General features: G+C 42.8%; 1 protein-coding gene across 7 annotated transcripts in view; it reads left to right on the forward strand.

The window, feature by feature from the left end:
* CUX1 (cut like homeobox 1) overlaps positions 1-15,464 on the forward strand; it is a 271,261-nt gene that overhangs the window by 129,297 nt on the left and 126,500 nt on the right. For all 7 annotated transcript variants that reach the window (XM_051809840.1, XM_051809835.1, XM_051809836.1 and 4 more), the window contains exons 5-8: positions 5,327-5,464; positions 8,847-8,970; positions 10,908-10,984; positions 11,714-11,780. In XM_051809840.1, coding sequence (XP_051665800.1) covers positions 5,327-5,464; positions 8,847-8,970; positions 10,908-10,984; positions 11,714-11,780 — 406 coding nt within the window. The remainder of the gene's footprint in view (positions 1-5,326; positions 5,465-8,846; positions 8,971-10,907; positions 10,985-11,713; positions 11,781-15,464) is intronic.

Consider the following 15,464-nt stretch of genomic DNA (forward strand, 5'->3'; position numbering starts at 1 on the left):
GGGCCGGGGCCGACCGGGGACCCGCGGACAGCCCCCTCAGGGCTCCGGGCGGCTCCTCGAGGGTCCGGACAGCCCCCTCAGGGCTCCGGGCGGCTCCTCGAGGGTCCGGGGGTCCGGGCAGCCCCCTCAGGGCTCCGGGCGGCTCCTCGAGGGTCCGGGGGTCCGGGCAGCCCCCTCAGGGCTCCGGGCGGCGGCACCTCCCGGCGGGGTTGGCAGGGCCCGTTCCTCGGGGAACGCATCCCTAAATTTAAAAAAAAAAAAAGTATTTAAGATATATATATATATATATATGGGGAGAGAGGGTAATTGGGCCCAGCGCGCTGTAAATTGTACATTTAAACAATGACACAGTTTTTCCACTTCATTTGGCAAATTTTCCTCCCGCAGCCCATCCCGCCATAGGTCCCTCTGTGTGTGTGTGTGGGACCCTCACAGCAACAACACCCGCGGCCAAAGGGTTAAACATTAACTTTAAACGTTCCCTGTCCCGCACGAGCTCGTTTCTCCGTGAGCCGAGGTGGGCTTTTCCCCCCTCTCCTTAAATAACGAGGGTGGTCCCAGCATACTCTATATCGAGACAGCTTTTCATCAGTTGCTCATCAGCATGCTAATTGCTGTATGACTAATTATGCCCTGAATTCCAGTTGATTTTCTTAATGAGACAGCTGGGTTAATTATGTAATCGTATGATTACATTAGCCCAGAGTGCCCTGGCGAAAAGGGAGGCGGGCGGGAGCGGGATGTCACCGGGCGAGGGGCGCGCGGGGGGCACCCACGGCCACTAATGACCGGGGAGGGCAACCCCGCGACGGTGCTCGTGGTGTAAACACCAGGGATAAATTATTAATAGTAAGAGCTGCGTCGTCTTCTCCCAGCTCCCAGAATGAGGGAGGAACAGGGGTTTGTAAACAAAACTCATTTTGGAAGTTTGGGGTGGTCGTCAGTGACCCTGTTGTATGTCCAGGGGTGAGGTTGGGTTTGGGCTGAGTGACATGGGGTGGTGGGCGAGTCATAGGATCAGAGAATATCCTGAGTTGGAAGGGACCCTTAGGGATCATCCAGTCCAACTCCTGGCCCTGCCCAGGACACCCCAACAATCCCACCCTGTCCATGAGAACATTGTCCAAATGCTGCCTGAGCTCTGGCAGCCTTGGGGCTGTGCCCACTGCCCTGGGGAGCCTGTTCAGTGCCCAACCACCCTCCAGGGAAAGAAACTTTTCCTGATATCCAACCTAACCCTCTCCTGACACAGCTCCAGCCTTTCCCTCAGGTCCTGTCACTGGTCACAGAGAGCAGAGATCGGAGCTGCCCCTCATGAGAAAGCTGCAGACCCCAATGAGTTTCCTCTTCAGGCTGAACAAAACAAATGTCCTCAGCAGCTCCTCGTATGGCCCCTCTTGACCCTTCACCATCTTCCCAGCCTCCTTTGGGTGCTTTCTAATAGCTTTATATTTTTATTACATTGTGGCACCCAAAACCGCACCCAGGGTGATGATGGGCTGCCTCTCCCTGCTCAGGTAACTTACAGTTTGGGCAAGATCCGCCTTTGAGTTTCTTTTAAAATTGTTCATAAAGTCAGTAGTTTACGTGCATAAGCAGCAGCAGCAGCAAAAAAAAATTGTTTCTTTTGCACTGCTGTTCAAAAAAGATGCATCATCAGGGCATGTGTGTGGTGTGAGAGCAGCCTCGGAGGTGTTGCTGTGGCTGGTTTGCTCCAGCTCGTTTGATGCGAAGTATTAACTGCTACAAAAATCACTTTACATTTGTAACATTAATTTTTTCATGTCTGTGTCCATCGAGATGTGTCCGTCCCCCCCCTCCTTTGTGGGGATAGAAGCTCCTCTGCGAGGGGATGGTGTGGTGTCCCAGCAGTGAGCACAGGGATGGTGGTGAATCCGTTGGGAAGGAAAGGCAGAAATGGGCTTTGCAGGTCCTGGGTTTAAAATAGTGTTTCTCCTGTGGTAGTGTGTGGAGGAAGCCTTGTCAGGGATCGGATCCAGATGTGCTGGGCTGTGTATGAACACAGGATGCAGAGGACTTCTCTGTGGGTACGGGATGCAACAAGTGTTTTAGGAAAAATGAACAGAATAGGAAGAAATAGAAAAAAATACACTAAGTTTAGTATAAAAATAGACATCTCGGTTTACTCTTGGGCAGTAATGATCTTGCAAAACACTTCTTCAAGTTCTGAATTATCCTATTCCTTTTACCAGTTTTCTCACTTTTTATTTATCCTGTGCTTAGCAGGGATCCAGAACTTTTGCAAGAAAAGATTCAAAGAGAATAATGTGTGATGAGTTTTCCACATTTGAGTGTTCAGTGAGGTGATTTTTCTCTTTTACAGACCACAGAAAGGGCATTTCCTTTTCTACCTCTCTCCATAAGCCAGGACCACTTGATTTTTTTGAGCCATGTGTGCCTGTTGTTTGTGTAATGAATCGAAAGTTTTGGTCCATTGCTTGTTTAAAAATTCAGTGACCTCCTGTTAAATGACATGAAACATACTTTGTAAGCCTGGTTAATATAAAAAGGTATGCTTTTCCATGCATGCATATATTGGGAAGAGGAGGGTATTTTTATTTATTTTTAAATCCATTCCACTCAGGTAAGAAAAAAGTCGTCGTGACTGTAAGGTTTATACTTGTTTCAGGTTAATTGGTGTTCATAAATACTCCAGAAATAACAGGTTTTTAGGTTTTTTAAGCTAAAAGAGCATGTTGGAGCTTGCCATAAGAAATTATTGGTGTCTCTGCCTGAAACGTCTTGGTTACTTTATTGTCATACAGTGATTAGTTTTCTTTAATGCAGTTTATAAAAATTAAGTCTTAAGAGGTGCTTCAGCCGTGGGTTTTTTTACATGTCCTCCAGCAGTATTTAGTGGCTGCAGGCCATTAGTCCTTCAAATAGGCTCTAGTGAAGTTTGAGGTTTAATGCACAGAGACTTTTTTTACATTTTGTTTGTTCTGCCACTGTTTTGCTACTTGAACATTAACCTTTAATAGAGCTAAATTAAATATACATGTCCTGATGAATAATTATGAGATTGCAAGCATTTTCATTTTGTACATAAAGCTTCTCAGGGATTGCAAATTTGACTTAAGGTTTAGTCATTATTCACTTCATAATGCCCACGTTATTTTTTTGTCCTTTAATTCTTTACTGATTTCAATATAAAAAGCCCTGTGTATTCGGAGCAAAATGCCTCTTGTGGGTGTCCTGGCTTTTTACAATGGGCGTGTTAAAACGAGAATTAAATTAATTAAAACAATTTTTGTGAGGTTCAGTTTCTCTCATTGTGGTGCTTCGACACCGTTCGATAGAAAACCCGCGGCCGAAGCTCGAGATTCCCCAACCTGATACAATTCGTGGTTCCTGTAACAATTCAAGATGTGGATGGATTGAGGCAATCCAGCCTTTCTTTACGTTCAGCAGATGAATGTCCCGGGCTGGTGCTCTGGGAGAAATGCTGAGCTGCAGGAGTGTGACAAAACGTTCCTCGCGGATGAAGGTCGGCAGACCTCCATGGGAGAGGGTGGTGTTGTGACAGCCCACGCCGTAATTGGACCATACATAAATACTGCAGAGCCTTTAACTCGTGCTACTGCTGTGACTTCAACTCTATATTTAATTCCTTACCTGTACCCCCCTGTCTCTGCCACCGTAACATTTTAAGTTTGATTTATTATAAATATTTTAATGCGGATAATAATAACGAAAAGTATTTGGCCTAAAAAGCATAAATGAAAAAGCTATGTAGTCATAAACTATGTATGTACAGAGAACAGATGACAAGCAACCTAGATTTTGTATTATGAACAGGGTAATGCCATAAGCTGTTGAAGAACTGGAGTAACAAAATGCAGCAGGCTGCTACTTAGAATGTCTCTGAGCTCAACATAACCCAGTGCTGTTCTTTTATAAACTATGCAACAACGCTGGCATATTGAAAAAACACACAGGCTCATGCTTAATGTGTTAACAGAGGTACAATAGACTTATTATGTGTTTCCAGAGACTGAGGGTGGTCTGAAAAATTAATGACTGTGGTGGTTGAAAATTAAGTGAACTCCCTAATATATACTGTTGTTGATCCACTGAGTTTGGTGTTTAGCATTCCTCAACAGGAGACTAAATCTTTGCAGCCATTTCACAAGAGATGCTGGCGCCCACAGCAGAAATATATTCAATAATCTTTTATAAGTCCATTGCACTCCAGTGTTTTCTTATTCTTCTGGGAAGAAGTCCCAGAATAAATCACACGTGCACATGTCAGGTGTGTGCTGGGGACCCTCTTTATCAGAAAGGGATAAGCATCAGAGAATTAATTTTGAGAGGAAATTTGATTAATAGTATTAGAAACAGAGGGATCCAACCCCAAACTTCATTGAGTTATTTGCATCCACACAGTATTTCTGATTGTTATTGATCTGTCAGTTAGAACAAGTACAGCTCAGATCTCCATGATCAAATAACCTCTTGGAGCTCTGCTGTGCAGGAGGGCATAGTTTGCTTCAGAAGTTCACTCCTGCAGAAGCAGAGGTGTGTGAGGGACAGTAGCTGTCTGTGAGCTGAGCAGTTTAATTGCTTTTTACACAAAAATTCTCATTTTGCGAACAAAAATGTAAAACTGAAGACTCTCACGTGCCTTTGGTATCATGACTGTCTGCACCCAGGAACACTCCCCTGTGGATTAACACCAGGATGATCTTCATGTCCCAATGTCATGGAATCCTAGAATGGTTTGGGTTGGAAGGGACCTTAAAAACTACCTCATTTCATCCCCTACCATGGGCAGGGACACCTCCCACTAGCCCAGGTTGCTCCAAACCCCATCCAACCTGGCCTTGGACGCTTCCAGGGATGGGGCAACCACAGCTTCTCTGGGCAAGCTGTGCCAGGGCCTCACCACCCTCTCAGGGAAGAATTTCTTTCTATTATCCCATCTAACCCTGCCCTCTGGCAGTGGGAAGCCGTTCCCCCTTGTCCTGTCCTTCCATGTCCTTGTCCCAAGTCCCTCTCCAGCTCTCTTGGAGCCCCGTTAGGCACTGGAAAGGGCTCCAAGGTCTCCCCAGAGCCTTTTCCCCAGGCTGAACACCCCCAGCTCTCCCAACCTGGCTCCACATTTAAGGGGTAACACAGATACAATGAAATATTTCTGGATTTTGAAGTTTGCAGGATACGAGGAATGTACAGGACTGTACATTTAGTGCCTTACTGGCACTAAAATGTATATTAATAGATAAAAAAGGACTCTTGAGCTCTGAACTGCTTGAATCACAGATGTGTTCCTGTTATCTTATGTTTCATTTCACTGTTCCCCTTTCAGATCCGGTTCCAGCCTTGGATTTGGGACAGCAGCTTCAGCTGAAGGTTCAACGTATGCACGATATTGAAACAGAAAACCAGAAGCTTAGGGAAACTCTAGAGGAGTACAATAAGGAATTCGCCGAGGTGAAAAATCAGGGTATGTTGCAAACATATTCTTTTATCAACTCTTATCACCAAAATTTGAAGGCAGGGGTTAAATTCGGTTTTATTTCGTGCAGGGAGAGTTGACAGTAGCACTGAAATTCAGTATAGAAAGCACAGTGGTCTGTTACAGCCATCTCTGTATTTATGACTTTGGGTAGACTCTTTGGATTTGTTTAAAATTTCATTTCCTGTAACACCAAGGCAGAGGATGGAGTTGTTATTCTGCATATTGTGCTGTAGCCTTCAGCCCTGAAAATTACACCTGACTGACGTTATATGTGACATTTTATGAGAGGCGGTGCTGGTGCTGACATCAAGCTGAACGTGGGTGTGGGTGCTTGTAGGACATGCATCTTGCACAGACAGGCACCAAAAAAAAATCAGTATTTTAGACACACATACAAATCTGTACAAAATGGAACTTTTTCTGTGCTCTCTTTTCCCTTATCTAAATGTATTACTGGAGTACATTCAGCATACTTACTTTATATTTACTCTAGAGACTATCCACAGAGCAATGTAAATACAAGCTATTACTGTTTAATTATTTAAGTTTTAATGAGACCAGAGTACATGAAAATACATGAAAATCTCAATGAGATTTAAAGCCTGTTGGCTTTAAGGCTGTTCAAGTTTTCTTGTGATTCAGAATAAAGTTTCCTGCACCAGGAAACAAAATTTTACTCAGTTGTACACCTCATTACCTATCCATGGGACTTTTCATTTCCATGTTTAATGGCCAGTTCTGAGTGGTGGAAAGGTAAATTGTCTTGGCATTTGGGAAAATGGAGATTTTATTTTTTATGTTATGGAACTGTTGCACCCAAGTAACATTTGAAAGCTGCGTTAGCAACTCAGCTGATTTTGTTACATCTCGTTTTCAGCAGAAGGAACATATATGCAGTTATATATTTTGAAATGTATTTTAACATAGAGGGTGTGACCTCTGAAGAGGACAGGTATCAGCATGCCAGGATTTGGGCTGGACTGGAAGAGATGTCATGTGGGAGCTGTAATGCTCTAAGCCTGTATACTCTAAAAAAGTATTTTTTGCTGCAAATGTACAATGATTGCAGTTCCCTGTGCAGAGTTTTCCTGAGACTCTGCATCCTGTTCATCCAAGCAGGACATAGGGGTTCATCCCAGAAAGTGGAAAAGCTCTTCACTTCCAGAGTTTTTTGCTGCAACCACTCACCAACTGGCATTTTTAATTTTCCCTGGTGTGCTCTCACTTCCTTCCCGTTTTCCCACTGTAACCTTTGCCTTGTTTTTCATTCCAGTGCAATAGTTGTACTCTCTGTTTCCAACAGGGATTAATAAGCTATGCAGGGAAAAGCCTGTTGTTAGCTGAGGGTGCTTTGATCAGGTAATCTCTTGGTTTGGAGGGCTGTGTGTGAGCTGTACAGTGCCTGTAAGAACTTCTTCCAAAACTGGCATAAATGGCAGTGGCTGACAAGCTTTAGCTGACCTGAGCAGTGAAGAAGGCACTCAGTGCTTCAAGCAATGTAGAGGATTAAACTGTACTTGTCCAACACATCTATTGTTAGATGCTTAAATGTAAAACCAAATTCTATTACAAAAACCACGTTTCTTCCCATATTTGTGCTCTTCTTGCGTTCGTTTTTGTAGTTTTGTTTCCTTTTAAAATTAGACATTTAAACATTAGTCAAGATGCAGTTATATACATTTCCATGAGATTATTTTACTCTCTGCTTCTCAACATACCTGGATATTTTGGCAGATTCATGTCTGCAAACACCTGGAGCAAAGGTGTCTCCGGTGCTGAGCGCACCTGCTGTCCGTAGGAATGAGCATCCTGTTGTCTCTGTGAAGGAGCATCCTTTGCTTATTCAGGAAAAGATCAGAATTTGTATTACTTCCCGGATCTCAGAGAAGAATTTCCCTTTGCTGAGGGGAAAAAAAAAAAAAAAAGAGAGAAAAAGAAGTGACGTGTCCTTTTCATGGCCTGTTACTCAGTAACGAGCCTCAGCTGATTTCTGCACAGCCAGCAAAATCCCGCTCCTTCTCTCGGAGGCAGCTGGTTTGCTGGCATTTTTACTACTCTCCTCCCCCCTTTTTTGTGGTCACAGTGGTCCAGGCTGTCTTTGGTAATGCCCAGACAGCAGATCATGTCACCAGCTACCTCCTGTCTGCTTTACAGTTCTCGACTCATCTCTAAACATCTGGATTTTCAAAGGATTCTGTGTGGGTTAGTGTGATACTACTGAGGTCTTTCCCCCCAGCCCCATAGGCTTTATTTATCATATCAGAGCGTGTCTTCTTATGTTGTTTCTGCGCAGTATAAAACTTTTTATGTCCAAAATATTTTATTTTTCCTTCAATCATTGGTAATGGCATCTGTTAATAAGCTGAGGTCTTTAACCCCCCGCCTGCATCCCTGTGTGAGTACACTGAACTGTATTGCTGCTGGGAGTCTTCTGGCAGTCCAATGCTTTTTCCAAATTCCATTATTGTTACAAAGCATACTCTGGTGAATGTCCTGCTTTTCCTCTTTGGAGCCCTATAAGGATTCAGTCCTTTCCTGTGGGTGGGATCAAAGGCCTTTCACGTAGGAGCGGATCAGGGCACGTAAAGAGATGTTGAACCGTAGCTCTGCAGGTTTATGCATCTTCTCTCCTCCATATCCAGGCGTGGGATATCCATGCAAGATAGCTCCTTTATCCAAGAGAAGGAGTTCTGCAAATTCCCTGGAAGGCTACAAGTGCGCTCAGAAAGTTAAAACAGTTAATGCCTGTGTGTACAGCCCGGTGTGGATGATGAGGCAGTGAGAGCAACTGGGATATGCAGAGCTGCAGAGTGTCTGTTGGGTCTGAGCTGCTGTTAATGCAGCATTTCTCATCAGTTGTGGAGCAGAACGGAGCTGTATCCCAGATATGTGTTCAATTAGTGTGAGATTGCATCTGTGCATGAACCATAGTGGAACTGCCTCTTTGGGCACGAGCACAGTTAGGTGAATTAAGTGTCCTGTGTGTACATCTGTACTTAAACCTACACCGGGACTTTATTAATCTTCACTCAGCACTGAGCTAATTTTAGACTAGTCAATAAGGTGATATTATATTTTACAATTGATTTTTTTTCTCCTTCTTATTTTAAAAAAAGTCATGTTAGAGGAACCTTCTTCACTCTGCTTTCCAGCAAACTCCATTGATCCTTCTCAACCTAAACACTTAAAGTTCAATTTAACATTTAGGGAGTAAAAGGTCTCCAAAGGGACTCATATCCATTGATTTTGTGTCAGAGTTGAAGAGCTAAAGTTTAAAACACACTGAGCCTACAGGGTAAAGCAAGCCTTGTGTTGTGGAACCACGTGGAGCTGTGTAAACTCATTCTTCCCCGTTGTTTTTCTGTAGAGGTTACAATAAAAGCACTTAAAGAGAAAATCCGAGAATATGAGCAGACCCTGAAGAACCAAGCGGAGAACATAGCCCTTGAAAAGGAACAAAAGTTACAAAATGATTTTGCAGAGAAGGAGAGGTGAGTGTGGGTGTTGTGGAGGAGGAGAGATGTATTTTTGTGTTTAATCTGCCCAGCCAGGACCGACTCTGGGGCGTGCGGAGACAGCTCATATATTGAGTGATTCCGGCGGTTTCCGTGTTTGACACGGAATCATTTGATACTCAGCTTTGCACAGCGAAACAATCGTGAGAGGGTGGAAGTAAAACAAGGACAGATTGTCTCCTGGCCGTGGTGTGGTGGGGGGTGTCGTGTTCAGGAGGGTGCAAACCTGCTTTTATTCCTCGCTGGCTGTGTTGTCCTCTGTGACACCAATCTGTCTCCATTAGCCGACAGGGTAATTCAGCCTGCTGTGTCACAGAGCCGTGGTGCAGGCTGCACAACCCTGATCTGCTGGAGATGAAGCACCCACAGCCTGGGTAAAAGGTGCATCACCCCTGCTCCCTTGGCAATGCCTCAGAGAGGGGATGTGCACCTGAGCTATCCCGGGAAGGTTTGCATGTTCCTGTGCGTGTTCCTACGTGCCAAAATTAAGAAGAGTTTTAATAATTACTCATTTTTGTTTAAAGCGTTTTTAATGCATTTCTAATCTCTTGCAAATGAGCAGGGAGTGTTTGAATCTTCACATTAGTGGGCAAACAAATCAGGCAGGACAAGACCAAGGGGCTAAAGAGGGAGTTCTTTCAGGCTGTGTTCCCTGTCTTGAGAATTTACTTCTCCCATGGAGCAATAACACTGAACTATAATATGTTCAACACAGCGTGGAAAACCTTCAGTTTACATGAGCTTTTTAGCTGAGGGTTGGTTGTTTAAATTCAGGTCTGAGTGGGAGGAATCTACCAGTGTGAATGCAAAGCTTTTTGTAAGTCTTCAATACCTGTGGTTGCTTTTTGGTAAGTAGCTTGTAAGCAGTGGCTTTAACAGCTGCAATTTAGATACCCTTAAAAGTAAAATAAAATGGCAGGTCGTAGAATGCAAATAAAACTGTGTAGAAGATGTTTTGAGGTCTCAAAATATATAGTTCAGTTTGAAGGGAACTGACGCGTGGTTCTTGCTATAAATAGTTATTAACCTGGTCAGCAGTGTTGGGGAATAAATTTATGCACTCTATGGAGTGCAGGCAGGATGCTGGTAGTTTCATAAGCCATTTCACAATTCTGAAATCTTCAGAATATCCTAAAAGCAGTGTTGTAAAAAGCAGTGACTCCTGGGAGATGTTGGAGCAGCTCCTTTCAGAGATGAGTTTTATAACTCCTGTAGCCTGGCCTTTAGCAAGGAAAGCAGTGCCTCCATGGCCAGATGATTTTAAAATGGGTAGAACTGACACAAACAAGAAAATGTTGCCTGTGGACATAAGAAATGTGAGCATATTAAAGGTTTTCTCATGTTATATAGAAAATATCCGTGTGGGGTTTGTTTTGAAATATGTGTTTTCTTAAAGATTAGCTAATAATATTGCTGCATTTGGCACCCATTACAGCTCTGATGAGACAGCTGCTGCATCCATTCACTCCATCAGTTATGGCAACAAATTCCTTCATTATGACACTAAAATGGAAATGTATCATTCTTCTTGTACTAACTTTGTACAACAGAGGGTGCTTGGTGACAATTTTCTCGATGTGTGTGACATTTCCTAAACAAATTATGCTCAAGAAAACCTTCCACTGAAGTTGTCATTTATATAGCAGTCAACTCTTGTATAATGTTCACAGCTTATGTTATGAGGTGGCTACGCTGTTAAAATTTTAATAAGTGGGACCACAAAGTAGGAGCAGGATCACAACATGACCTGATTTAGGGGTCCCACTGAAGCACCTTGTAGCCTGGGTGGTGTTGGCAGTTGTCTGATTACAGTGGAGATGTTTGTTCGCTCTATCTTCCAACTTTGCAAAGCCCAGAGAAGTTGTTTGAGGTGGTTACAAGCTCTGTTCTCACCTCTTGTCTTCCCTTGGCAGAAAATTGCAGGAGACACAGATGTCGACAGCCTCGAAGCTGGAGGAGGCCGAACACAAAGTTCAAGCTTTGCAAACAGGTTTGGCTTCACTTTTCTGACCTATTCCAGTGATCAGGTTGGGAGGTGAGAGGAGAGGGATCACTGGGTGTGTCAGGACTGTGTGTGAACCAGCTCCTGGAAGTTCAGGGAGATCCAACAGAGCTTTGTGAATCAGAGCTTCTCTGGGCTCACACCCAGTCTGGTGGTAAATCCGGGAGACAAGTCCATGAAGGACCTGCAGCATCAGAGTATCCCTGAAATTACAGCAGGCCATGGAACTTATCATCCATGTGTGTTCTCCTCTGGCTTCACACCCTCCTGAACTGAGATAACTGTGTAGTGATCTGTGTGAACCCAGTTTCTGCCACTGTGTCTCGCCTGTTGCTATGACTTGCCATAAATTTTCATCCCTGTACACTTAGAGGTTCCAGGTCTGGGCACATTTGGCTCTGTTTACTATGAGAAAACAAGAAGGTTTTTTTCCCTGAACTATTGCAATGAGTATTTCAAATAAGTAATCAGTTTAGCCAGTGTAATAAGAAATTAATAATGTCTAGCTTTGTCAAGCAGAAACTGGGAATTTTTTGCAATGTAACAGAAATGCCATAAAAAATTTAAAAAAAAAAATCAAAATTCTATGTTTTTTCTAAGTCATAAGCCTAGGTAGAAAGATACAGCAAAGAATTTTTCATCAGGAGATGTACAGCTTTATTTATGGCTGAATACTGCTGTTTCAGTACTGTAATGCTTCATGTTTATGCCTTTTAGCCTTGGAAAAAACCAGGACAGAACTATTTGATCTGAAAACAAAATACGACGAAGAAACTACTGCAAAGTAAGATTTCCTTGTTTTCTTTCTATGTCTCCCTTCAGGGTATCACTGCTTTTTTTTGTTTGTTTGTTTTGCATCTGTCTGCTGGAGACAGACAAGATGGGGGAGGCTCAGGCGTCCAAATTTGTTGGAAAACATGGTCATAATTTGGCCTCCTATGGAGAGATTATTAGTTTTCATCTTTTCTTCCACCCAGTAAGACTTTTCCTGGCACACACGCTGCTGCTTTCCTGGTTTCATTCTCAGGTGCTTCATCTGTTTGTATTTTACACTATATATCTCTTGCATTTTGTTTAGAAAAAGGGCTGTTTCAGGAATATTCACTGTGATCTTTCAGTCTTGGTGAAAATAAAATTTCATTTAGCAAAGGATTTGTGTTTCAGTGTTAGGCACCCTGGTTCCTTCTACTCCTGGGGTAGCAATCATTGCTCTGTTAGGTTCACCCTAAACTGCAGAGAGTAGCATTTTTGGCAGATTTCTCTTGTTTTCAAGTAGGACATGAAGGTAGTCTCAAAAATATATATTCTTGTCTTCCTAATGGCTACTGTTTTCAATTATCCTCTGGTTTTATTAACAATCAGGGCAGGGAACAACAAAAGAGACAGACTGGCTGGTTTCCTTTGAACCCTTCATATTTAAGGAAAGTTAATAATGAGAAAGAATTCTCATGATCAGCAGGATAAAGCCCAAAGAGTCATTTCTGTGTCTGGAAGTGGGATGAGAATGAAGAAGCTGTTTCAGATGGCTGGGACACTGTAAGGGAAGGGTTGGGAGACGTGGCACCTCCCTATGCCCACATCCTGCAGAGTCCCACCCTCACCTCACTTCCAGCCCTTGCTCCTGCCCTCACCACCCTCCCTGGCACAGGAAAAATGGGAAGTGAAGGCTGTTGGAAGCTCCTTGTTGGGGCATGAAAATCCACAGGCTGGGTTGGATGGGAGGAGTGACCTGGGTTTGGGTTTATCCATAAAGGGCTTTCTGGTGTGGCTGGTGCCACTCTGGACAAGACAGGGTTTTAACACCAGTCAAACTGGCACCAAGTCTGAATTTCTTAGCCCGTGGTTCTGTGACTGTCGAGGATCTGATTCCCCACTGAGCTCATGGGGAACTTGGAGCTCACCAAATGCAGCCCATGGTAGTTCACAATCCATCAGCACTTGGAGTTGAAACACCTTTTACCCTGTTCAGGATAAGGTAAATTTTGGGTTTGCTCTGGAAGTCCAGTTTCCTCTGAGTTCCATGCAAGATGAGTTCCATATGAGGTGATCAGAAGTAGTTTTGTTCCCTCATTGTTTCATCCCTCTCTAAGAGGCACTGACTAATGATGGGTCTGGTGGAGCCATCATTTTTTTCCTGCACATAACTGATTTTGCTGTTATTTTGTCTTGCTGTTGCTTCTGGGGGAACAGGCAGAGGCCAGTGGTTGTAGGCACTGAACCTAATGACCCCTCACCCTTTGTTATGTGTTTATTTGCAGAGTGTTTGCTTCATTTTCAATACTATTTCCCTAAGTGCTGTAATTTATCTTAAACTGAGAAAAGTCTGTTCCCTAAAATATTTGTTTGCATTTCTGATCTCATTCTTTCAGGGAGATTCACACAGAAATATTCTCATGATTTTGAGTATGATTCTTACCTAATATATATAGAATTACATAAAAATTAGTACCATCTGCAGTAACAAGAAGTTTATTGTGTTCTGTGGCAGAATGATTATGAGGACTGGGTCTGGAATATAGTGGTCATGGAGCTGAATCCTGAAGCAGACATTAAGCTTGTGCTTTATCTCCCAGACTAATGTACTGTGAAAACAAACTTGTAGGACCTAATAACAGCAGAAATATTTTATCATTGTTTTGGATATTTATGGCAGGAATAGTTCTTGCATAACAACAATCATCTGTAGCGTTTGTAGCCCGAATTTTGCAATATGGAAGTCTAGAAAAACATGAAAAGGGAACTGAATGTAGACAGTGAAATTGAGTCATGTATTTTAATTATAAAAGCTGGGAGAAATGCTGAAAAAACACCAATAAAAAGGGTGAAAGACAGTTTGATTCTCTTCTAAAAAGAAACCCTCTTTTGATCTAAGTCTGAAAAGCTACTTGTATTGCCAATTTTAATTTTATGTTTTAAAAACATGTGATTTTTATCTTAGGCCAGAATTGTTAGTTTTACAGACACTTATTTGATGCAGATGAATTGGAGTGCCTTCAGGAAAAAAAACAGATAATTGTCAATTTTTTAAAGCTAACAGTGCTTTTAAGATTTTCAGTCTCAGAATAAAACTGTCTTTCAACTACTTGAAACTTTGCAAATCTTTCACACCAAAAAGAAACCACCAAAAAAACCCAAAAAAGCAAAAAGAATACACAGTGAGAAGCCTCCATTATCATCATTAAGGAGTCTGGATTTTGTCCTGGCGACTGGTCGTGATCTTGAAGTTGGGGATCACTGTGTCAACTTGTTTGTCTTTAATGTCCCGCTCAAAGGACGTGCAGAGGGAGGGGTGGAGGTGCAGCTGGGCACCTTGGGGATGAGATCAGTGGCTGGAATGAAAACCTCCAGTCCAGTTAGGTTCTGTCATCTGCCCCATGTCTAAAAATGCCTTTTGCAGGGAGCAGGTGGGTCTGTGCCCCCCCCGGCCCCTGTGCCGGGCGCTGAAGGTGTTAATGACAAAAAGAAGTTTATTATGTGCAGTCATTGCAGTCTGTCAGCTGGGATATCAGAAGCTGCATTTGACAAGATGGCAGCAGCAAAGTTTTCCATGTGTAGGCTTGAAGTAAAATGTAATTAGCCTTTATGTGCAGAACAAGGATCCATTGATGAATACAGCTGGTCTTTGTTTTCTTCTGTCATTGAGTGTGGGAGGTAAAAGTGTTCTTCTTCATGTTTATTAATACAAGATTCCTTAGACAAATGGCAAGCACAGTTTAATATTTGTTGGAACACAGAGGGGCTTGCCAAAACAGTTGTTGTGTAAGAGGATTTCAAGGTTTTCAGATTATAATCATCTCTGGGTTAAATAAATGAATGATTACTCTGCCTTTTTCAATTAAAGAGGCACATCCTCTCTTGAGGCCTGATACTGATTTTGTTTGCTGTCCCACACGTTTCTATCAGCAAACCTGGATTTAACCAGCACTAATGAGTTTGATCTGGAGATTCTATCGGAGCTGGAACTGAAAAGCAAACTCAGACTTGAGTTTCAGGAAAATTAAAGAATGTTGGGTTTGGGTTTTTTCATAGTGCAACAGACTATTTTTTTTTTTTTCTTTCTTTCTTCTCTGCAGAAAAAGAAACATTCTGTATACATTTCCTTAAGTTTTCCAGGGACAAACTGTTCCTCCTCAGTAATGTTGCTCTTTCACTTCTGGTTTGCTGCAGAGTCCAAACAAGTGTTTGGGATTCCCAGCTGAGCAGTTAATGCTCCCAGCAGGAATGGTTGAATTCCAGTTTCAGATCAATTCCAGAGCCACCTCTTCGCTCCGACCCCTCCTCTCCCCCAACCTAAATGAATTCTAATTGGAAAAGGATCTTGGGTTGTAGCACATACAGTAGGCTTGTTACATTACTGTTAACATGTGGGTTGAGGCTCCCTGCCTTTGATGAAAGAAAATATCGAATTTCACTGAAATGCTCCATTTTCACCAGCCAACTTTAAGTAGTCTTGTGAGGATTTTGGGTA

The sequence above is a fragment of the Manacus candei genome, unplaced genomic scaffold (assembly GCF_025592945.1).
Source record: "Manacus candei isolate 608988 ecotype Guabito, Panama unplaced genomic scaffold, ASM2559294v1 h1tg000076l, whole genome shotgun sequence".
Taxonomy (NCBI): Eukaryota; Metazoa; Chordata; class Aves; order Passeriformes; family Pipridae; genus Manacus; species Manacus candei.